This window comes from Moschus berezovskii, chromosome 21 (genome assembly GCF_049115385.1).
Source record: "Moschus berezovskii isolate FMDL1 chromosome 21, NW_MosBer_1.0, whole genome shotgun sequence".
In the NCBI taxonomy this organism is placed as follows: Eukaryota; Metazoa; Chordata; class Mammalia; order Artiodactyla; family Moschidae; genus Moschus; species Moschus berezovskii.
The window spans coordinates 64,776,263-64,802,040 of record NC_142480.1 but is presented as its reverse complement, the minus strand read 5'-3'; the positions used below and the strand labels follow the sequence as shown (position 1 = coordinate 64,802,040).

The 25,778-nt window shown below is 44.7% G+C and overlaps 1 protein-coding gene across 2 annotated transcripts in view; it reads right to left on the bottom strand.

Moving 5' to 3' along the window:
• Positions 1 to 25,778, bottom strand: part of LRRK1 (leucine rich repeat kinase 1) — a 146,541-nt gene that overhangs the window by 117,539 nt on the left and 3,224 nt on the right. For both annotated transcript variants that reach the window (XM_055417677.2, XM_055417681.2), the window contains exon 2: positions 23,870 to 24,122. In XM_055417677.2, the coding sequence (XP_055273652.1) occupies positions 23,870 to 23,969 (100 nt within the window). In that variant the 5' untranslated portion in view covers positions 23,970 to 24,122. The remainder of the gene's footprint in view (positions 1 to 23,869; positions 24,123 to 25,778) is intronic.

Below are 25,778 nucleotides of genomic sequence, written 5' to 3'. Positions count from 1 at the left end.
TTGCTGTCCAAGGGGCTCTCAAGAGTCTTCCCCAACACCACAGTTTGAAAGTATCAATTTTTTGGTGCTCAGCCTTTTGTGATACAACTCTCACATCCATACACGACTACTGGAAAAACTATAGGTCTGACTATATGAACCTTTGTCAGAAAAGTATCGTCTCTGATTTTTAATATCCTGTCTAGGTTTGTCATAGCTTTTCATTCAAGGAGCAAGGGTCTTTTAATTTCATGGCTGCAATCACCATCTGCAGTGATTTTGGAGCCAAACAAAATAAAGTCTTATTGCTTCCATTGTTTCCCCATCTATTTGCTATGAAGTGATGGGATCGGATGCCATGATCTTAGTTTTTTGAATGTTGAGTTTTAAGTCAACTTTTTCACTCTCCTCTTTCACTTCTATCAAGAGGATCTTCAGGTCCTCTTCACCTTCTGCCATAAGGGTGGTGTCATCTGCATATCTGAGGTTATTGATATTTCTCCTGGCATTCTTGATTCCAGTTTGTGCTTCATCCAGCCTGGCATTTTGCATGATGTACTCTGCATATAAGTTAAATAAGTAGGGTCACAATATATAGCCTTGATGCACTCCCTTCCCAATTTGAACCAGTCCATTGTTTCATGTCTGGTTCTAACTGCTGCTTCTTGACCTGCATATGTGTTTCTCAGGAAGCAGATCAGGTGGTCTGGGATTCCCATCTCTTTAAGAATTTTCCCCAGTTTGTTGTGATCCACACAGTCAAAGGCTTTGGCATAGTCAACAAAGCAGAAGTAGATATTTTTCTAGAATTCTCTTGCTTTGTCCTTGATCCAGCGGATGTTGGCAATTTGATCTCTGGTTCCTCTCCCTTTCTAAATCCAGCTTGAACATCTGGAAGATCTCGATTCATGTACATTTGAAGCCTCATTTGCAGAATTTTGAGCATTACTTTGCTAGCATGTGAGATGAGTGCAATAGTGCAGTAGTTTGAACATTCTTTGGCATTGCCTTTCTTTGGGATTGGAATGAATGCTGACCTTTTCCAGTCCTGTGGCCACTGCTGAGTTTACAAACTGGCTGGCATATTGAGTGCAGATCTGAAATAGCTCAGCTGGAATTCCATCACCTCCACTAGCTTTGTTTGTAGTGATGCTTCCTAAGGCCCACTTGACTTCACACTCCAAGATGTGTGGCTCTAGGTAAGTGATCACACCATCATGGTTATCTGGGTCATTACAATCTTTTCTGTATAGCTTTTCTGTGTATTCTTGCCACCTCTTCTTTATCTTTTCTGCTTCTGTTAGGTCCATACCATTTCTGTTCTTAGTGCCCATCTTTGCATGAAATGTTCCCTTGGTATCTCTAATTTTCTTGACGAGATCTCTAGTCTTTCCCATTCTATTTTTCCCTCTATTTCTTCACATTGTTCACTTAGGAAAGCTTTCTTATTTCTCCTTGCTAGTCTTTGGAACTCTGTATTCAGATGGGTATATCTTTCATTTTCTCCTTTGCCTTTTGCTTTTCTTCTTTCCTCAGCTATTTGTAATTCTTCTTCAAACAACCACTTTGCCTTTTTGCATTTCTTTTTCTTGGCAATGGCTTTGATCGCTGCCTCCTGTACAATGTTACAAACTTCCATCTATCAGATCTAATCCCTTGAGTCTATTTGTCACATCCACTGTATAATCGTAAGGGATTTGATTTAGATCATACTTGAATGGCCTAGTGGTTTTCCTTACTTTCTTCCATTTAAGTCTGAATTTGGCAATTCAGGTCATTATAATCTTTTTTTGTATAGTTCTTCTGTGTATTCTTGCCACCTCTTCTTAATCTCTTCTTCTGTTAGATCCTTACCATTTCTGTCATTTATTGTGACTCTGTCTTATTAGATGAAAAACCAGAGAGAAAATAGAAACCAATTCATCCATGAATTCAGCAGCAGTTGAAAAGAGACATAGAAATACAGAGCTACAAAATGAAATTTTTCCAACATTGAGGCTGGAACACTGAAAATTAATTTATTGCTCACTCATTTTATAAATATTTAATAGCTACAATGTGCTGAGCTAGAGCCTGGGGACACACACTGATGAGACAGGTTGGAAAAGCTAGAATGTGGAGCTGTATTCTTTCCAGATTTTACTTTAAAAAAAAAAAATGAAGTATGGTCGATTTGGGTTTCCCTGGTGGCTCAGACAGTAAAGAATCCACCTGCAATGTAGGAGACCTGGGACAATCCCCTGGAGGAGGGCATGGCAACCCACTCCAGTATTCTTGCCTGGAGAATCCCCATGGACAGAGGAGTCCATGGGGTCACAAATAGTTGGACACAACTGAGTGACTAAAAACAGAATTTTGCATAGAATTTAAATAAGCAGGGTGACAACATACAGCCTTGTCACATTCCTTTCCCAATTTGGAACCAGTCCACTGTTCCATGTCCGCTTCTAACAGCTGCTTCTTCACCTGCATACAGGTTTCTCAGAAGGCAGGTAAGGTTATCTGGTATTCCCATCACTTTAAGAATTTTCTACAGTTTGTTGTGATCCACACAGTTAAAGGCTTTAGCTTAGTCAGTGAAGCAGAAGTAAATGTTTTTTCTGGAATTCCCTTGCTTTTTCTATGATCCAGTGGATACTAGCAATTTGATCTCTGGTTCCTTTGCCTTTTCTAAAGCCAGTTTATACGTCTAGAAGCTCTCAGTTCATGTACTGCTGAAGCCTAACTTGAAGGATTTTGAACATTACCTTGCTGGTATGTGAAATGAGTACAATTATGTGGTAGTTTGAACATTCTTTGGCATTGCCCTACTTTGCTAGAGGGAATGCAAAATGGCACAGCCTCCATGGAGGGAAATTACCAATACCTAGCAAAATTACATCTGCATTTTCCCTCTTAGCCCAGCACTCTGTATTTTAGAAATTTATGCAAAAGATATGAGACAAAAATACAAAATCATGTCTAGTATTGTATTGTTATCGCAGGGGAAAACTCTAGCTGTCTATCTATACAGAACTAGCTACAGAAACTATGGAACATCCATACAATAGAGTCCTACAAAGCAGTAAGAAGGAAAGAGAAAGAGTTCTCTACTGGGGGGTCATCTCCTACTGCTCTGTGAGTCCCAGGGCAGTTCCCATCATCGCTCCTCGGGGTAGGGCACAGGACATGCCAGTCTCCAATGACCCTGTGTGCTGGGTCTGCTCACCCCATCCTAGAGCTGGGAAGGCAGACGAGCTCAGCAGAGGACAAGTGAGGAATCTGAGTTACGCCCCCAAGAGGCAGCTCAGCACAGTGCAGCAGAGAAGTACAGCACTGTGCTTAGCTTGACTCTGACCAGAAAGCGATACTGGTTCCCGCAAGAGGGAGAGTCTCCTCCCTTCATCCCAGCCCCTGTGCCCGCCTAGGGGTCACTGCCAAGGATCCTCCTCACGCCCATCTTAATCTCAGCGCGTCCAGAAGTACCGATGATGGGGAGAGAAGCTGCAAGCACATGTCTAGCTTCTACCTCCTCATCCTCCTAGGAAGCATCCGGATGGCCTTACTGGTGCAGGGCAGGCAGGGCAGGGTGCTGCGGTGTCTGCACTGGAAAGAGCAGAAGCAGGGCAAGCAGACAGATACGGACTCTTACCAAGACAAGACAAGCTGATTTGAGGGAAATGCCTGGGAGGTCTCTTGAGAGTACAAGATAGAAACTGAGGACAGAGGCTGCATTTTGTGAACTTCTGGGAAAGATCTGGGCAAAGGAGTTCAGAGGTTTGGCCGTGTGCTTTAAACGGAATTCCTTGTGGATGTCCTTTCAAAAAACTTAACTAAAGATCTAAACTGTATGATTTTAAGATTCCAGGCTGGAGTTTCCTTGGAATATAGAGGCCATGAGTGATTTCCCTGGATCTCACATAAATATTCATTTCTTCTCTTCTTCCTTTTTAATGAATGAATTATACCACGATTATGTTCTGCAACTTGCTTCTCTCACTTAGAAGTTCTGGGTCGGCACTCGGAGACCCAGCACAGCTGCTGCCATGGCAGCCCTTTGTCTTCATTGATGGACATTTAGGGCAGGTCTAGTTTTGTTTAACCCCCTCCACTGCTGCACTGAATATCCTTGTGTGTGCATTTCTCACATATAACCTGAACTGTCTCCCCAGGTTAAATTCCTAGCAGTAGAAGAAGCAGAGGATATTGTAGGCCTTGATTTTTACAAAGATTACCAATTTTCTTTTCCAAAAGTTGAGTCAATTATGTCCTTACTTATCAACCCAATATTAGTTTAAAATAAAATATGAAAAACAGAGCAAAACTTATATTTTTGCTGTCTTAAATAATATCAAACTTCCTAATTGTTTACAATCTGCAAAGCAAAATAACATATCTCTTGGTTTCAATTTCTTCTCATATGAACAACATTCAATATATTTTCACATTGATCCATCTGTCTTTTTCAATGAATTAAAAACTCTCTAAATCTCTTCGGTTCGTTTGAAATCGGGCTATTCTTTCTATCACTGATTTACCAGTGCCCTTTGCAGTATATGTTGAAAACCGTTTTGACCTGCCTGTTGGTTGTCACTGCTATTTCTGCAGAATAGTTCTAACTGTTATGTAATTATTTTATTCATTTTCTTCTTTATGATATCTGGGTTCTGTACCATGCTTAGGTAAAAGTCCCTCCTCACTCCCAAATTATATTATCATTTTCCTAGACTTTTAGTGGTATTCATTTCTATGTTTAAATATTTGATTCATCTGAAACTGATTTTGGTGTGGAAGTGAGGAAGTAATATGTTATTTTTGTCCTTTTACCAAGCAAACTTTCTTTTCTGGACAAATTTGAAATCCTAAATAATAAAACAAAACTAATGTGCATTTGGCCTATTTGTTGAGTTGTGGCTCTAACCCATTGCTTTTCTTGTCCTTTCCCTCTCTAGTCTCCAACACGTTTCATTATTATGGCTTTGTAATAATCTAACAATGGTGAAACTACTCTCTACTCTTTCAACTGACCTCCTTCTCATTTGAATTTTCTTGGCTATTCTCATGTTTATTTTCCTACACAGAATTTACTTCTCTCTTTATGTTCTAAAAGAATCTTGTTTGTATTTTAATTGCAATTGCACTGAATTATAAAATCAACATGTAGAGAACCAATATATTTACAGTGTTGTCTCTCTATATAAGAGGATGACATGTCATTTTTAGATACTGAAATATAGTTGACTTCCCTCGTATAGTTGGACTTCCCTTGTAGCTCAGTTGGTAAAGAATCTGCCTGCAGTGCAGGAGACATGGGTTCGATCCCTGGATCAAGAAGATCCCCTGGAGAAACAAATGGCAACCCACTCCAGCATGTTTGCCTGGAGAATCCCATGGACAGAGGAGTCTGGCAGGCTACAGTCCATGGGGTCACAGGAGTCGGACATGACTTGGTGACTAAAGAGAGAGAGAGATAGTTGACTTATAGTATTACATTAGCGTCAGGTGTACAATGCAGCGGTTTGATATTTTTATAAATCATACTCTAAAGTTATTAAAAAATATGTTATATTCCCTGTGCTATATATTATACCCTTGTACCTGATTTATTTTATACCGAGCAGTTTGCACTTCTTCCTTCCCTTCCTTGGTCTTGTCTCCTTCCCTTCTCTGTCCCCTCTGGTAACCACTAGCTTGTTCTCTATAGCTATGAGTCTCTTTCTGTCTTTTTATGTTCACACGTTTGTTTTATTTTTTAAGACTCTACATATAAGTGAAAACAGTTTCTGTCTTTCTCTGTTAGACTTATTTCACCTAGCGTAATACCCTTCAGGTCCATCCATGTAGTTACAAGGAGCAAAATTTCATTCTTTATTATAGTTGAATAATATTCCATCACGTATGTATATATATTTTGTTGTTATTCAGTTGCTAAGTCACGTGCAACTCTCTGTGACCCCAGGGACTGCAGCATGCCAGAATTCCCTGTCCTCCAGTATCTCCCTGAGTTTACTAAAACTCACGTCCACTGAGTCAGTGACACCATCCAACTATGTCATCCTCTGTCACCTCCTTCTCCTCCCGCCCTCAATCTTTCCCAGCATCAGGGTCTTTTCCAATGAGCTGGCTTTTCACATAGGTGGCCAAAGTATTGGAGCTTCAGCTTCAGCATCAGTCCTTCCAATGAATATTCAGGGTTGGTCTCCTTTAGGATTGACTGGTTTGATCTCAAGAGTCTTCTCTAGCACTGCAGTTTGAAAGCATCAATTCTTCAGTGCCCAGCCTTCTTTATGGTCCAGCTCTCACATTCATACATGAATACTGGAAAAACCATAGCTTTGACTATTGAGGACCTTTGTCAGAAAAAGTAATGTCTTTGCGTTTAATATGGTTTGTCTAGGTTTTTCCTAGCTTTTTTTCCCAAGGAGCAAGCATCATGGGTGCAGTCACTGTCCACAGTGATTTTGCAGCCCAAGAAAATAAAGTTTGTCACTGTTTCCATTTTTTCCCTATCTATTTGCCATGAAGTGATGGGACCAGATGCCATGATCTTTGTTTCTTGAATGCTGAGTTTTAAGGTAGCTTTTTCACTCTCCCCTTTCACCCTTATCAAGAGGGTCTTTAGTTCCTCTTCACTTTCTGCCATCAAAGTGGTGTCATCTGCATATGATAGGTTGCTGATATTTCTCCCTGCAATCTTGATTTCAGCTTGTGGTTCATCCATCCTGGCATTTTGCATGATGTACTCTGCATAGAAGTTAAATAAGCAGGGTGACAACATATAGCCTTGACGAACTCCTTTCCCAGTTTTGAACTAGTCTGTTTTTCCATGTGCAGTTCTAAGTGTTGCTTCTTGTCCTGCATACAGGTTTCTCAAGAGACAGGTAAGTTGGTCTGGTATTCTCATCTCTTTGAGAATTTTCCATGGTTTGTTGTAATCTACAAAGTTAGAGGCTTTAGCATAGTCAATGAAGCAGAAGTAGATATTTTTCTGGAATTCCCTTCCTTTTCCTATGATCCAGCAGATGCAGGCAATTTGATCTCTGGTTCCTCTGCCTTTTCTAAATGCAGCTGGTACAACTGGAAGTTCTTAACTCACATACTCCTGAAGCCTAGTTTGAAGGATTTTGAGCATGATCTTGCTAGCATGTGAAATGAATGCAATTGTATGGCAATATGAACATTTTTTGGCATTGGCCTTCTTTGGGATCAGGGCTCCAACATGGCTCAGTGGTAAAAGACTCTGCCCGGCAACGCAGGAGACACAGAGAAGCAGGTTTGATCCCTGGGTAGGGAAGATCCCCTGAAGTAGGAAATGGCATCCACTGCAGAATTCTTGCCTTGAAAATTCCATGGACAGGAGAGTCTGGCAGGCTACAGTCCATGGGGTCGCAAAGAGTTAGACACGACTGAGCAACTGAGCACGCATGCATTCTTTGGCATTGGAATGAAAACTGACCTTTTCCAGTCCTGTGGTTCACTGCTGAGTTTTCCAAATGGACTGGCATGTTGAGTGAAGCACTTCAACAGCATTATCTTTTAGGATTTTAAATAACTCAGCTGGAATTCCGTCACATCCACTAGCTTTGTTCATAGTAATGCTTCCTAAGGCCCATTTGACTTCACACTCTAGGATGTCTGCTTCTGGTTGAGTGACCACACCATCAAGGCTATCTGGCTCATTAAGACCTTTTCTGTACATTGCTGTGGGTCCCTCCCGCGCCAGGCATGGGATCCCCTCTCTCCCTTTCCCTTCTCCCGCCCTGTAGCGCTCCAAGACAGAAGCCAGAGATTGAGGGGAGCCTCGGTCTCGGCAAGAGAGCCGCCCGGGATTAGCCCCTCCGGAGGTCTAGGTCCGAAGGAGCAAGCCCCAAAGAAGAGGTGAGTGGGCCGCCCGCCCCACAGCCTCCCTCGCCGGGACCGCCCGCCCCACAGCCTCCCTCGCTGGAGAGAGGCGCTCAGACGCAGCGGGGGTTCTGTCAAGCAGTTCCGTTTTATTGGCGTAAGCTCCTCATATATACAGGTAAGCGCGGGGCAAGCCCGGGGTTTTTGAAAGAGGCTTTCCAATCACATCAAAGCATGCAAGGGGAGGTGTTCAGGAGCCAATCAGAATTGTTGTGGTTATCTGGGGCCGCGCCCTCCTGACATTTGTCAGGCGCAATCTTGTTGTGAGCACATGTAAGGCGCCCTATACATTGCATTCTTGCTGCCTCTTTTTAGTATCTTCTGCTTCTGTGAGGTCCTTGCCATTTCTGAATTTTATTGTGCCCATCTTCGCATGAAATGTTCCCTTGGTTGCTCTAATTTTCTTGAAGAGATCTCTAGTCTTTTCCATTCTATTGTTTTCCTCTATTTCTTTGCATTGCTCACTTCAGTCGCTCAGTTGTGTCCGACTCTGCGACCCCATGAATCACAGCACGCCAGGCCTCCCTGTCCATCAAGTATCTATCCTTCCTATTCTCTAGAACTCTGCATTCAGTTGGGAATATCTTTCCCTTTATCCTTTGCCTTTTGCTTTTCTCCTTTTCTCAGCTATTTGTAAGGCCTCCTCAGACAACCACTTTGCCTTCTTGCATCTATTTTCTTAAGGATGGTATTGGTCACTACCTCATGTACAATGATATGAACCTCCATGCATAGTTCTTCAGGCATTCTGTCTAGCAGATCTAATCCTTTGAATTTATTCATCTCCTCCACTGTATAATCATAAGGGATTCGATTTAGGTCATAACTTTCCTGTGTTTGTGTGGTTAGTCACTCAGTCATGTCCAACTATTTGCGACCCCATGGACTGTAGCATGCCAGGCTCCCCCATCCATAGGGGTTCTCCAGGCAAGAATACTGGAATGTGCTATGGATAGATCAACTAAACAGAAAATTAGCAAGAAAATATAAACTTTAAATGATACAATGGACCAGTTAGACCTAATTGATAGCTACAGGACATTTCATCCCAAAACAACGCATTTCACCTTTTTCTCAAGTGCACATGGAACCTTCTCCAGGACAGATCACATCCTGGGCCATAAATCTAGCCTTGGTAAGTTCAAAAACATTGAAATCATCTCAAGCATCTTTTCTGATCACAATGAGTTAAGATTAGATGTCAACTACAGGAAAAAACTATTAAAAATACAAACATATGGAGGCTAAACAACACACTTCTGAATAACCAACAAATCACAGAAGAAATAAAAAAAGAAATCAAAATATGCATAGAAACAAATGAAAGTGAAAACACAACAACCCCAAACCTATGGGATTCAGTAAAAGCAGTGCTAAGGGGAAGGTTCACAGCAATACAAGCCTATCTCAAGAAATAGGAGAGAAATCAAATAAATAACCTAACTCTATACCTAAAGTAACTAGAAAAGGAAGAAATGAAGAACCCCAGGGTTGGTAGAAGGAAAGAAATCACAAAAATGAGGGCAGAAACAAGTGCAAAAGTAACAAAAGAGACCACAGCAAAAATCAACAAAGCTAAAAGCTGGTTCTTCAAGAAGATAAATAAAATAGACAAACCATTAGCCAGACTCATCAAGAAACAAAGGCAGAAGAATGAAATCAACAAAATTAGAAATGAAAATGGAGAGATCACAACACAGAAAGACAAAGGATCATAAGAGACTACTATCAGCAACTATATGCCAATAAAACGGACAACTTGGAAGAAATAGATGAATTCTTAGACAAGTATAACTTTCCAAAACTGAAACAGGAAGAAATAGAAAATCGTAACAGATATACCACAAGCACAGAAATCAAAACAGTAATCAGAAAACTTCCAACAAAGAAAAGCCCAGGACCAGATGGCTTCACAGCTGAATTCTACCAAAAATTTAGAGAAGAGCTAACACCTATCCTACTCAAAGTCTTCCAGAAAATTGCAGAGGAAGGTAAACTTCCAAACTCATTCTATGAGGCCACCATCACCCTAATACCAAAACCAGACAAAGATGCCACAAAAAAAGAAAACTACAGGCCAATATCACTGATGAACATAGATGCAAAAATCCTCAACAAAATTCTAGAAAACAGAATCCAACAACATATTAAAAAGATCATACATCATGACCAAGTGGGTTTTATCCCAGGGATGCAAGGATTCTTCAATATTCACAAATCAATCAATGTGATACACCACATTAACAAATTGAAAGATAGAAACCATATGATTATCTCAATAGATGCAGAGATAGCCTTTGACAAAATTCAATATCCAATTATTATAAAAACCACCAGAAAGCAGGCATAGAAGGAACATATCTCAACATAATAAAAGCCATATAAAATAAACCCACAGTAAACATTATCCTCAATGGTGAAAAATTGAAAGCATTTCCCCTAAAGTCAGGAACAAGACAAGGGTGCCCACTCTCACCACTACTATTCAACATAGTTTTGGAAGTTTTGGCCACAGCAATCAGAGCATAAAAAGAAATAAAAGCAATCCAGATTGGAAAAGAAGAAGTAAAACTCTGTTTGCAGATGACATGATCCTCTACATAGAAAACCCTGAAGACGCCACAGAAAATTACTAGAGCTAATCAATGAATACAGTAAAGTTGCAGGATATAAAATTAACACACAGAAATCTGGCCTTTTCCAGTCCACTGCTGAGTTTTCCAAATTTGCTGGCATATTGAGTGCAGCACTTTCACAGCATCATCTTTGAGGATTTGAAATAGCTCAACTGGAATTCCATCACCTCCACTAGCTTTGTTCATAGTGATGCTTTCTAAGGCCCACTTGACTTACTACTCAGCTATTAAAAAGAATGCATTTGAATCAGTTCTAATGAGGTGGATGAAACTGGAGCCTATTATACAGAGTGAGGTAAGTCAGAAAGAAAAACACCAACTAACGCATATATACTAACGCATATATATGGAATTTAGAAAGATGGTAACGATGACCCTATATACGAGACAGCAAAAGAGACACAGATGTAAGAACAGTCTTTTGGACTCTGTGGGAGAAGGCGAGGGTGGGATGATTTGAGAGAATAGCATTGAAACATACATATTATCATATGTGAAACAAATCACCATTCCAGGTTCGATGTATGAGGCAGGGTGCTCAGGGCTGGTGCAGTGGGATGACCCTGAGGGATGGGATGGGGAGAGAGGGGGGTGCTCAGGATGGGGAACACATGTACACCCATGGCGGATTCATGTCAATGTATTGCAAAACTAATACAATATTGTAAAGTAATTAGCCTCCAATTAAAATAAAAAAAGACATCTCCTAAACAGAAAAATAAATAAATATATGTAAATCTGTAGTTTAAAAAAAAAAAAAAAGAATGTTGGAGTGTATTGCCATACCCTCCTCCAGGGGATTTTCCCAACCCCTAGATTGAACCCAGGTCTCCCAAATTGCAGGTGGATTCTTTACTGTCTGAACCACCAGGGAGACCCAGTGGTCTTCCCTACTTTTTTCAATTTGAGCCTGAATTTTGCTAGAAGAAGTCATGGTCTCAGTCACAGTCAGCTCCTGGTCTAGTTTTTGCTGACTGTATAGAGCTTCTCCATCTTCAGCTGAAAGAACATAATCAATCTGATTTCGGTGTTGACCATCTGGTGATGTCCATGCGTACAGTCTTCTCTTGTGTTGTTGGAAGAGGGTGTTTGCTATGACCAGTGTGTTCTCTTGGCAAAGGTCTGTTAGCCTTTGCCCTGCTTCATTTTGTACTCCAAAGCCAAATGTGCCTGTTATTTCAGGTATCTCTTGACTTCCTACTTTTGCATTCCAGTCTCCTATGATGAAAAGGACATCTTTTTTTCATGTTAGTTCTAGAAGGTTCTTGTAGGTCTTCGTAGAACTGTTCAGCTTCTTCGGCATTAGTGGTTGGGGCACAGACTTGGATTACTGTGATGTTGAATGGTTTGCCTTGGAAACGAACTGAGATCATTCTGTCAGTTTTGAAGTTGCACCCAAATACTGCATTTCAGACTCTCTTGTTGACTTTGAGGGCTACTCCATTTCTTCTAAGGGATTCCTGCCCACAGTAGTAGATATAATGGTCATCTGAGTTAAATTCACCCATTTCTGCCCATTTTACTTCACTCATTCCGAAAATGTCGATGTTTACTCTTGCCATCTCCTATTTGACCAAGGAAATCCAATTTACTTTGATTTATGGGCCTAACATGCCAGGTTCCTATGCAGTAGTGTTCTTTACAGTATCAGATTTTACTTTGTCCACCAGACACATCCACAACTGTGGTCTCTTTTGCCTTTTCATGTTGTTCATGGGGTTCTCAAGGGAAGAATATACATATATGTACCTCATCTTCTTTATCCATTCATCTGTTGATGGACACTCAAGTTGTTTTCATATATTGGTCATTGTAAATAATGTTGCAGTGAACATTGGGGTACATGTATCTATTTGAATTTTCTTTTTGATATAAATCTGTTTTGAATAAATCTACTCATTTTCTTTGGATAGAAACCCAGGAGTGAAATGGCTGGATCATATGGCAGTTCTATTTCCAATTTTTTTAGGAAACTCTATACTGGTTCCATAGTGTTTATACCAATTTACACCCTCACCAACAGTGCATCAGGGTTCCTTTTTCTCCACACCCTAGCCAATATCTATTATTTGTAGGCATTTTGATGATAGCCATTCTGACAGGTATGAGGTGATATCTCATTGTGGTTTCTATTTGCATTTCCCTGATGATCAGTGATGTTGAGTATATTTTCATATGCCTGTTGGCCATCTCTATGTCTTTTTGGAAAAATGTCTGTTTAGGTCCTCTGCCCATTTTAAAATCAGGTTTTCTTTTTATATGAATTCTATGAGTTCTTTCGGAGAAGGCAATGGCAAGCCACTCCAGTACTCTTGCCTAGAAAATCACATGGACAGAGGAACCTGGTAGGCTGCAGTCCATGGGGTCGCTAGTCGGACACGACTAAGCGACTTCACTTTCACTTTTCACTTTTACACATTGGAGAAGGAAATGGCAACCCACTCCAGTGTTCTTGCCTGGAGAATCCCAGGGATGGCGGAGCCTGGTGGGCTGCCATCTATGGGGTCGCACAGAGTCGGACACGACTGAAGTGACTTAGCAGCATGAGTTCTTTATACATTTTGGATATTTAGCCCTTATTAGATTTACTTAAACCTAAATGCATGCATGGTTAAGTCTCTTCAGTCGTGTCCGACTCTGTGTAACCCCATGGACAGCAGCCCACCAGGTTCCTCTGTCCATGGAATTCTCCAGGCAACCGTATTGGAGTGGGTTGCCATTTCCTTCTCCATTAAATCTAAATAAGACCTATTTAACCTAAGTCTTAAGGGTTCCATATATGGCCCTGTATATTTATCATTACTTTTCCAAGACTGTACATTTAATTTATATTAATTTAATAATTAAGAAAAAAGCAAACATTTCTACTGATAGCCCCTTGGACATTCAAAGTTCTCACTTCAATACTTTGGAGCTTGTAAGTGAGTCTGGATAGGGTATTTAGTTACCCACTACATACAATGTCAATGCAAAGAGCTCCTAGGAAAGATAAAGAAAGACCAAAAGGTCCTAGAGGTTGATAAGGATAAGATATGAAGAGAGAGCTCAAAAAAAGTAAATATAGCCAGCTCTCACACACACTAAAACATGCTAAGTCTCACTCATGTTAAGATGAAGTGAAGTGAAGTGAAAGTCGCTCAGTCGTGTCTGACTCTTTGCGACCCAATGGATTATATACAGTCCATGGAATTCTCCAGGCCAGAATACTGGAGTGGGTAGCCTTTCCCTTCTCCAGGGGATCTTCCCAACACAGGAATTGAACCAGGGTCTCCTGCATTGCAGGCAGATTCTTTATCAACTGAGCTATCAGGGAAGCCCCATCTTAAGATAAATGCATATCAAAACTATACTGAGACATCTTTTTTCACACAGCAGATTAGGAAAAACCAAAAATTTGATAACACTATAGTCAGGCCTATAGGGAAACAGGCAAGCACATACACTGTGGAGGCAAACAGGAAAAACTCCCATGAAGGGTGATTTGGAAGCATATGTTCCTTGGCCTGTTGGGGCTTCCCAGGTCATGTAACCCACCATGCAGGTAGATGTAAGAGACACAGGTTCCATCCCTGGGTCAGCAAGATCCCCTGGAGGAGGGCGTGGCAACCCAGTATTCTTGCCTGGGGAATCCCACGGATGGAGAATCCCACGGACAGAGGAGCCTGGCGGGCTACAGTCCATAGCATAGAACAGAGTCAGACACGACTGAAGCGACTTATCACGCACGCACACACACGTTCTTTGGCCCATTACTTTGAGAATTTACTATGTAGATACACTTGTATATGTGTGAAAAAACATCAACAGCATTACTCGTTATATACCGAAATATTAATAGCCCAAATGTCCTTTAGAGGGGACTACTTACTGAGATATAACACAATAAATAAATACATAAACTGAGGTACAATACAATAGATGCTATGCATTTGTCAAAAGAATGATGATGAATGTGTGAAAGAAAGAGGCAAGGAACGCAACAGTGTGTGTGATCGGCTACCCACTGTGAAAAAGAGGGAAACTATGAGTCTACATTTGTTTTGCTTGTATACAAAGACATTCTGGAAGGACGTAAAAGCCAAAGAATTGTAAATTGTCACTATGGTTTTTGAGTAGTATGACTGTATTCAAACAACTAAAGTTTTAGGATCTTGGCAAGGAAAAAGACATGAAGTCATTCACTCTGCCTTTTCCTCTGCATGTCTTCAAGCAGAGATACACACCCTTGAATTCAAACAACAAAAATTGACTCCAGCTGATTTGCCTCAAAACTGGGACTGCCATCTGCCTTCTAAATCTCAGAGCAGGCACACACAAAAAAGCAAAAAGACAGGATAAGGGGTTCTCTGTAGCTCACAGAGTTATGAGTTGATGTATTTAACACGTGGATTTGAAGGGAACCCCATGGGTGATTACAAAGTGGCCTCTGAAAAGTTAAAAGCAAGCACCACAAATGTATCTGTCTAAAAGATAATGCTTAACAGAAGCAAATGCCTGCAGCCTCACCCTTTTGCCCTGAGACAAAAGCCTGAGTAAGAGTTTACATTCCTGGGCGCTCCACTCCTCTGTGGCTAGGTTTCTAGCCCGTGGCTGAGTTGGACACAGTTGCTCTGTGATTGTCACATTCACTATTTTCCTCTATGGAAATGTCCACTCAATGGACATTCCTCTATGGACATGTCCAATGTAGTACAAACTTCTTCGGTTAACACAAACCTCACCAGACAACAATACGGCCCTTTATTTTTATGAGTGCTGTTCTGATTATTAAAGCAAGAAATCCACGACTCCTCGGAAATCACAAACACACCAAGAAGCCTGGGTTCTGCTACTGTGGCCCTTTGCCCACCGAAACCTGACTCAGCCATCACTATTTCTCTGAGTTCAAGGCACTCCTTATGGATAGTTTTTGGCTGAACATTTAGGATACTCATGAATATTATAACTTTGAGCTTTAGTAAGAGACATATAGATTTTGTAATCTGGTCAAAAAAAAAAAGCATTCTGAAGATAAGGTGAGGAAAGATTTCGACTTCACTGAAAACACTTTCAACTAAAACTTTAACTAAACAGTTTTAATTAAAACAATTTTGATGATTACATTGGGGTTATCACATTTCAGTGATAAACACATTTTGAAAATGAGGACTCGTCAAGTTTTAAATTCCATGCCTTTTATAGCTTCAAGCCCCGAAAATCAAAGATCCCCATTTTTAAGGACCTCCTCATTTTTATCAGTATAATAATACCATCATTTTCACTAACAGGGTCCAGCTGAGGCTACATGATTTACTGAGGATTTACCAAGCATGCGTACTTGGCAAACAGATTCTAATCATTTCTGTGTTACAGATGAGGACTGGGGTACAGAAAGATCAGGATTTGTACCTGGCTCCTTCCAACTGTAAAGTCCACGATTTTAACACCATCACTCAGTTTCTCCTCAGGCTGTGCAAATTGCACACCTGGGAAATGCCAAGGAGAGGCTGGAAGACAAGATCCAGACAGTAGGCTGAGCCCTGACTGTAGCTACAAACTCCTACACATATCAAACTCAACAAGCCATGTGAGCACAGAAAGCAAGGAGCCCTAATAGGGCCAGAAACCACCGTGCAAGAGGTGAGCAAGGTTCAGGAGTGCTGCAAGGCTGCAAGGAGCGCATTCAGGAGGGAAGGCCTCCAAAGCCACCAGAAGGGTACTGCTCAGAGGGAGAGCCCACAGAGAGCCCTTCTCCAGTCTGCGCCAGGCCGCGCAGGCCAAGGCTCCTGTCTCTTGTGTGCTAGAGACGAAGTGTGACACCTCAGGTGGTGGCTGACACTCGGGAGGTTTGTGTAGCCCCCCACCCAGAAGACATACACCCAGGTGGACCCCCAGGGCAACCTGCTACAGTCTCCCTGCCCAACTCTCTGCAGCCTGCATTAACCAAAGTGGCCTTCACAGACAGTTTTGGGGAATCCCAGACACAAAGATCAACATCCAACCACATACCCACAAACATTTGAGGAAGATTAAAATCATAAAGGAGAAGCACCCAACTCTGATAACCGTGCCTCCAAGCAAGGCAGCTGCAGATAGGCAAGAAGAGACCCCTCCCCACCCCCATCTCCCCACACGCAAAGCTAAATTAAGTTCCCTGCTATTGAGCCAAGGACCCAACGCCCCTGGGAGCATTTTGACCGCCCCCCCACCCCACCCCACCCAGGGCAGGAGAGGATGAGGCGTATTCCACTATAGCCCTCCCTTGGGCCTTAGAGTCTCCAAGGGGAAGTGAGCAGTTGACAGTGACAATGCTTGGGCAAGGCAGGGTCTTGCCAGATCTGAGAACTTACACCTCTTGCTTTCCCCTTATATTACTGCTTAGTGGGCAAACCTACACAAATAACCCAGTCACCGAGATAAGGGGGTATGGGCAAACTTTGGGCTGGCTGATGATTAAACTTGCTATTGGCAACCACTACTCTCATCTGGGAGTCAGTGCCTGAGCTCCCCTAAGCAGGATCTCAGGCTCTATCTTTCCAGAATCTGGGGGGCCCATTTCTACCTAGAAACAGTGTTATATAGCAAGAACAAACCCTCAAAATAAATATGACTGACGTCTTAGAGAGATACAAGGGGACGCAGCATCCATACCAAAGAACTGGCTGAAAAGCTGGGAAATTAAAATGAAAGAGGTGATCTATAAAACACAATACAGAGCATAATGGACAGAGCCAGAGGACAAATCAGCAATGTGGAAGACCAAGCAGAGGCTTCAGTACCAAGACACAGAGAAGTTAAAGTACAAACAAAAATTGGAGAGACAGGGAAGATGCTCTGGGTAAGCTTCAGGCTCTGCCTGCTGAGAACAGGGTGGGGGGACGGGATGCCCCAGAGAGCCAACCTGAAGAGGAAAAGTTAAAATTTTACATAACTGTCTCCTGCTCCTTTTGCCTCTGCAACTCAGCTTGCCCCTTGCAAAGTCTGGATCACGTAGGCCATGTAATCTCAGAAAGCGGGGCTTACAATACTAGGAACTGGAGTTTATCTCACTCACCCTCGTCCGGCTCTTTGCAATTGCCCAGCCCCTGCAATCCCTCTTAATCATGCCTGTCCGCGTAAAGGACAGGAACCCCCTTCCCCATCTTGACTGCTGTTCCCGTGCACGCGAAATCACTTAGTTCAAACCAGCCTATTAACAGCTAGTGTTGCCCACTACAGCCTGTCCATAAAAACTCTGTAACCCCTTTGTTCAGGGCTCAGAGCTTAGAGAGTTAACTCCTCTGGGCCCGCTGGCGTAATAAACCTAAGTTTTCCAACTCTCCGAGTGTGGTGCTTGGTTTCTCGATTACTGGTTTCTGCAACAAACCCACAGCAGCGGGGACAGGGAGGGTGGGAGGTCGTTCTCTCCTTGGGCCTAGGCGGCCATGGCCTAATGTTTAGTCCATAGACTAAGGAGTTCTGCTTGGTGACACCCAAGGGAAATGTGTTGTGGGCTACCTCTCTTGAAGGCAGTGGGATGGTTCGTGCAGATTAAAATGGAGTCCAAGGGCAAGATACTTAGTTATTTCAAGGAAGGGATTAAGGGATGCCGGTCAGCCTAGGCAGTGGAGCCAGAGGCAGCAGAGACAGGACTGGCCTCAGCAGCACTGATTTCTCACCAGAGCAGCCCACATGAATATCTGAGAATCAGCTCCCTGATGCTGGAAGTAAGCAAGCATAGTCTGAACAAATAATCAGAGGATTTGAGCCTCAGTTCCAGGTTAACAGTAAAAGCCCCATTAGACCCAGAGCTTCCGTCTCGGGCAGGTCTTCGCTGGCAGGAAGCACAGCTGTGTCAACCGCTCCCACACAGATGGATGCCGCTGTCACTTCTCCCAAGACCTGCGCTGCCACTCAGCCTCCTTCCCCTTCACCTCCCAGTGAGGGACTCTTGACTGGACACTGGCCGCTCCCTGGAGGCCCAGGCCTGCTCCTGCAGCCACACCCCTTCCTGGCAAGGCCCTATCCTCCCAGCAGGCGTGAACAGGACACGAGTCCAGGAAGAGCTCCAAGGCGTGCTGGGCAGTTACGGTCGGAAAGGCACCCAAACCAGGGATCTGCCCCTTGGAGGATTTCCTCCCGAGGCTCACTAAGGAAGTATGCGGCCACACAAGAGGCACTTCCTATTTAGGCTATTTTTATTTCTGGAAGGCAGACAAATCTATTTGGCTCTTCCATTAAGAAGTTATTTTCAACATAGATTTGAAAAACTCAAAGGAAGAAGAAAACGACACTGGAAGTACCTATGTCAAAACCTGGGACTCGAGGGCCCTCCGGAATGTTCCTTCTCCTTCTTCCGTCCATGCTGGGCCCAGTGGAGGACAGTGCTCAGCGGCAGGCAGCAGAGCTCAGGGCGGGCAGCTCAAGGAGAGGAGAGGGGTGAGACCCCTTCGGGTGATGTCTGTCCAAGTGCCCCCCAGTCTCATGGTCCTGAAGAGTCTTACCCAGCATTCTTGGCCAGAATTATCTGGAAGTTTCCTCACTGCTCTGCTTCCCTGGAGCCGTAACCTCAGCTGACAGGACAGGTTTTTCCACTTTGACTAGTGTGAGGCAGATGTAGAAGAATGTCTAATGACCTGTTTGTCAAACTGGCTCGCCCCGCACTCCTGGCCCAGGATCTCACTGACCCTTGCTCTCTCAGCTCACGCACTCGGAACCATCCACACTTTCCAAGTGTTCCTTCTGCACCCAAGGCCGGGGGAATGCTGACGGTGCAAATACGGTTGTGACGAGCCTTTCTGGGGCACACCTGTGCTGCACAAACCCAGGACAGGTGCCTACAGCCCGCCTGGTGCCACATGCACGTTCACGGGCGCTGCAAGGGTTGACCATTCTGAACAAGCACAAGGTGGGCTGCGCAAGTCAAAACAAGTAGAAGGACTAACAAACACACGCGGTACACACACACAAGACCACTACCAAAACCCCAAAGGTAAAAACGTTAGTTTTGGGGTTTCTTTTTTTTTTTTTTACTAATTTTTATTAAAGTTTGGGTCTTTTCCTAACTCTGCTTGGAGGTATAATGGTAAGATTATTTCCAAAGCATGCTATCTTCCAAGGATTTTTAAAGGGTGGTGTTACTCCAGCATTGAGAATAACTTAAGTATCACTGCTCCTCTTTCTGACAGTCTTCCTCAGGCAGTGCTGAGAATTAAGTCTGCAAGGATCTTTCCTGGGGTGAAGCTGGTAGACTGGGGAGAAGGTGCGGCAGAAAACTCATCCAACAGGGACAGAACTAAGCGGGTGAGCCCTGTGAGAGGCACGGCTGCAGATTCCTGAAGCCAAATATTGCCCCATTTAATTCGGAAAGAAGTGAATGAGAGAGAGGCCAGTTAAAGCAAATTTAACCTTGGAAGTCAGCACCCAGTGACAGAGGAGGTATGCAGGCTGGATCCTAATCACAAAATTTCTGTACTTAAACAGACAACAATATTTAAAGTAAATTGCAATATTATTTTCCTGGTTGCAAAAGTAATGCAAAACAAGAACAAAAGAACAGGTGCTCATTGTAGAAAACATAAGCTCTACAGATAAACAAATATGATCCCCGAGGACTGTACTCTTTGAGTGTGTCGTCTTGGGGCACATATTTCTGCTTTGGGAAAATGAAATCCAACATCCAATGTTTTAAAATAGGGCCCCCAGAGCTCTGGGTTCAAGGCGAAGATCATTTCATCAGAGAGGTTCACCACTCACACCCCTCCACAACTGCCCATCGAAGCGACCCCACTGCTAGCTGTTAGCTGGGCTGGGGCTTCCCATCAAGGTTCGCGGGAGAAAAGGGCTCTGCTGGCAGCTTGTGAAAGTTGCTCAGTCGTGTCCAACTCTTTGCGACCGCATGGACTATAGACCATGGAACTCTCCAGGCCAGAATACTGGAGTGGATAGCCTTTCCCTTCTCCACGGGAATCTTCCCAACCCAGGGATCGAACCCAGGTCTCCCGCATTGCAGGCAGATTCTTTACCAGCTGAACTACAAGGGAAGCCCTGCTGGCTACTTAAAAAAATATATCAATAAGATATATTTTTTAAAGAATTGAGCCCACCACCCCCTATTGTGGTAGATGGAATGACGGACACCAATTTTTACCCTCTGCCTGCATCAACAGCTTGGCAGTGGCCTCCTCATGGAGGCAGCTCTTCACTTGGGCTCCTTTACGTGACTTGTTTCAGCCAAGGGTGGAGCATGGCGGCAACAGCGTGTCAGTCTGAGCCAAAGCCTAAAGAGACACAGCTTGCTTCTACTTTCCCTGCTTGTACCTCTGCAACCGGCAGGGAAGAAGGCACCACGCCAGCCTGCCGGGCTCTGAGGAGATGAGCCATGTGGAGCAGAGCTGCAGACTACAGGACGCAGCAGAGCCCCTGGACTCCCATGGGTCAGTGGGCCAGGAATAAACGCTGACGGGTATATCCGCTGAGATTCTGTGTCTGTCTGGATCCAGGTTCAGAGAGGTTGAGCCACTCAGCGGAGGTACCCCAGACCTAAAAACTGGCCTAAAGAGCCCCACAGGCAGGCCCCTGAGCCCTCCTCACAATTGAGTGAGTCCCAGGAGAGCCTCCCCACACCTTCCCACTCAGTAAGAGGAAACACAGACATAACCACCTGTGGGGCTCCAGGCAAGACAGGCACGGGGGGTGTGCATCACTGCAGCACGCACGGCATTAGCTCTTCATCCAGAGTCCGAGGTAATAGACTCTGCGCTCACAGCATCCACACAGGTCCCCATGGCGACACTGTCCCCCCCGGACCCAGCAAGGAAGCAGACAGTGTTCTCCACTGTCCTCAGTCACTGCCCTCAGGCTGAGTGGCAGAGGAGGAGGCCAGGAGGGGCCAAAGCCTGACTGCCAAGCACGTAAGCAGCCTGTTGCCAGCGGGACGGGGCACATTTATTCCCCACGGGTCCTGGGCAGGGCTTCCACATGGCTCCTCAGCTGCCTGCCATTATAGGACCTTTTGACTCTTGCAGAATGGGTACACGTTTGTCCTTTCTTCATAATTTCCACAATGCTGAGCCATGGGACAGAATTTTCCAGTGTATTTCAGGTCACTTTGCTCTCTTCTTCAACCCTAGGGCTTACATGTTTTGTTCACTGCATAAACACATCCCTCAGCACCAGGGTTCACAAGACCTGGGTGACCCCTGCAGGCATCCCCCAGGGTAGGCACGAGAACAGCACCAGGATGGGCTGCACAATTCCCAACAGGCTGGTCAAGCCTTGCGCCTGTCCTGAGGCCCATCTGGACCGCAGCAGCATGGAGCCCTGAGATTCCACTGGCAAACCAGGCTCTGAGAAGACTTTTCAGAGCCTGTTCCGTGCTGCCCAGGGACCACGGTGATCCAGCACGGGGCTCCATGGCGGTTGGGGAGGGGGGACCAGCTGTAGGGGGGACCAGAGGCACACAGTTCAGACCCAGACCTCAAGGGAGAGAAACAGGGGCTGGGAGTATCAACGTTTGGCCTCTTGCTGCACACAAACACTTTCTGGACGGCCCCGAGGCAAGGCTGGTTCCTGTCTGTCCCAGGAGCCCATGACCTCTGTGAGTCAATTAGATCCCTGGGCGCCTTGGAAAAGCCAAGGTCTCAGCCTTGCCACTTCGTTGGTGGACCATTGGCATGGCCTGGGAGCCTGTTAGAGATGCCATGTTAGAGACGGGGGTGTCCCACACCCAGGGGATGAGAATCTACAGCTCACCAAGATCCTCAGGGGACTAGAGTATACACTGCACTGTGGGAAAAGCTGTGCCAATGCTCTAGTCCGAATCGTCCAGACCATGCGCTTCTCACCCCCAGCTGCATGTCAGGATCATGGCGGTGGGGAGGCAAGAACGTTTCAAAACTCCCACGCCTGTTCTTCCCCACAGGATGCCGCTTCAGGGGGCTGGGCGGGCAGTTCCAGGCTCTGCCCAGCGTTTCTGGGGCCAGGGTAGAGACACGCTCGCTCAGACCACCAACTTGTGCCTGGGATGAGTATGGGGCAGAGTCCCTGCTGGGGCCTTCTCAGATGACACAGTCGCCCACCCAATGAGCCACAAAGGGACCCAATGTCCCTGCCCCAGCCCCATTCTTCAGGATTGCTAAGGGGAGAAGATGGGACACTGAGGAACCGCTGAGGGAGCCTGGAGAGAAGCTCTACCCAAATCAGGACTAGCATGCCACATACAGGGGGTCTTGATCTCACGGTAGTAAGGCAGGGCGTTCCTAACAGGCAACTGAAAAAAGTCAAACATCTGAAAAACACATACACGCACACACACAAAACTTCTCAAAAGATGCTAGTCAAACACACTCTGGGAACATTTAGTACTGGACAATTTCAAGAAGCAAATTCTTTTCTCATTTCATAATCTAATTCATGTGTAAAAAAAACCTTGCAGAAACATCACCTTAGTTAGACTTTGGGCATTTTTGAGGGAGAAAAATTACTCCAGTAACTGAACTAATGTCTGCGGAGTCAGGTACTACACTGAATCACTAACTTGATGGAGATGCAAACATATAGGTCTTCTCAAAGCCCGCAGGAGGGCCTACGCTTTGAGGATTAAGGGTTAAGGAAGGTTCAAATGGCAGTTCTGCCCATTCCAAGTTGTTGACATTGACCAAGTTTCTACATCTCTCCTACTCTCATGTTCCTCAGGCATAAAATGGGGATAAAAATACCATGTATAAGTTGCTGTGAGGATTAAATGAGGTTATTTCCTAAGGCACTGACACCAGTGCCTGGTATGTACTTAGGGTTTAACAAATATTTATTGTTAACAATATCATTAATATATTATTAAGGATAAAAGTGACGCATCTCTGGTGGAAAACCCAGCAATACAGCAATACGTAAAGAGGCTTAAAAATCTTCAAACCTAATTGTCCTGCTTCTGTAGATCAATCTTAAAGAAATAATCTCAAAACCATGTATAAAAAGGTAGACATGGAATGATTTAGGTCTGAGTCAGCAACTAGAAGAAACCCAAATGCTCCAAAACATCCATCAGGAGAGTAAGAATTAGGACAATCATTTCACACATTTTTCTACTTCTTTTTTCTTTTTTCAATTTTTGTGTAATAAACATGTAGTAGTTTTATAATGAGAACACAAAACCAAATCCCCATTTCAAAAAATCCTTTTAACCAGCACGAAATGATGCCTAGATTCTTAAGATCCACATACATTTTAAGTCCACCTAAATTTTGTCCCATGACATCTTCAATGTTTAGAATTTAAGTGAGACTCCCACAATATGTTTTATAATGAAAAACTGCACAACTCATCAAATAAACTGGCACTTTACGTGTTTTGGTTGAGAACCCCTGGTTTGTGCACAGAGCACGCAATGCGGACGAGACCAGCCCTGCCCGTACCGTTCTCCTGGGTCTCCATGGCGCGTCCTGGACACACAGCTGACCCTGCTGGCCCCACACACCAGTACATGCTGGGCGGTAGCCGAGACATTCCAGCCATTAACCCTCAGGGTAGCTGCTCTCCCAAGTCAGTTCCGCCGTGGTCACAGCTGCCGCTGCTGCTGCCCGAGGGGTGGACTAGGTCACGGCTTAGAGTCCAGGGTGGAACATATCACAGACCCGCCGTCATGGCTGAGCAGAAAACTGTCTTCTCCTGGTGGTGAAAAAACATCAAGTCAGAAGGCTTTTCTTAACTACCAAGTCCCTTCCTGAACCCTCACACAAACCCTTATATTTACAAGGCCATGGAAATGTGCACTGGTCATCTCCCGCTCCCATTTTTGCAACACTTCTCTTCACATTCCATCTCTCGAGCCACAGCGGGTCAGATGTGGGCAGTGAAGAGACAGAGCTCCCCCACCACACCTGGAAGCCGGGCTTCTGTCTGCCTGAGAAAAGTTCAGAAACCACAGACAACCACAGAACACATACTGTAAAGGGCTCAATCACTGTTACATCAACACGCACTCACTGTCACCAGCAAGGGGACATTGAGACAGTGCAATGAGGTTCCTGCCTTCAGGGTTTTCACCCTCCAGTTGGGGTGGGGCAGATACACGTAAACAGAGCCAAGGCTTCCCTTTGCCCAGAACAAACCCTTCCAGAAGCCTGGAGCTGGGCACATAATGACAAAGCGGTAAGCAGGCAACAGTCCCAAAGAGAAGGGTCTGGAAGGCGCTGGCTATGAAGCCAACTGAGAGTGAGTCCTGGGGGGTGGTGGAAAGGAGCCCCCACGTTCCGCCCATCCCCACCACCCCTGGGGGTATCTGGCAATGTCCACAGGCATGTTTGGTTGTCACAGTGCGGGGTGGAGTGCTTACAGGCACTTAGCGGGTAGCAGCCCGGAGGGACAGTGCTGAACATCCTGCAACACACAGGGCAGCCATCCACAGCTGAGAAGCACTCAGAGAAATTCTTAGTTGGATTAAGACACATCTCCTAAGGCTAAGAGGAGGCAAGACACTGCTCTCACATGCGGGGCTCCCACTGAGCTTGGGGTCCCTGACACGACGGCCCAGCCTGCTGATTAAATGACCAGAAGCACCCAGAGGGCCAGACCCAGGCCCAGCTCTGCAGAACCTGGGGTGAGCTGCATGGTGGGAAGGGATGACCACATGAAATGCATGTGTCCCGCTCAGCATTCCCATGGAGTCTGTAGGACAGACATAAAAAGTATGGTGTCATTAGCAGCTGTTCTCTGAGACAGACAACTCTGAAATGGAGGGTGATGGTAACCCAACATACAAAATAAACAAGGTAATATATATGATGCCCAAGACAATATCGTCTATTAAAAACAGACATGCACCCTCCTCCCCAGGCAACCCTTCAGCACTGCTGTGAGATTTCTACCAAGGTCAAGTTTCTAAAGTCACTTTTCACAGGACTGGAAATGGTTTTTCCTTGCAACAATAAGAACAGGAGAACTGGGAAGCCAGCAGGGTCTCCTACCTGCCCTCTGATTAACAAGCTCAGAAGGAGACTTCTCTGGCAGTCCAGCGGTTAAGGCTCCATGCTTCCAATGCAGGGGGCATGGGTTCGACCCCTGGTTGGGGAACTTAGACCCCACATGCTACGTGGCCGAAAATTAAAAAAAACAAGCTCAGAAAATCAATGCTGGAGGGCCAAGCCACTGTTTCCCCAGGAAACAGATTCTAGAAGGTAGGCAATGAACAAGCTGTGGAACAAGGCTGTGGGAGCACCGAAGCTCTCTCATCTCATGGCCTGAAAAATCAGGCCGCTGGCCCAGGTGATCTGTATTACAAGCAGGGAGAGGTAGGGCTGGGAAAGCCCCAACCAGAGGCCTTGT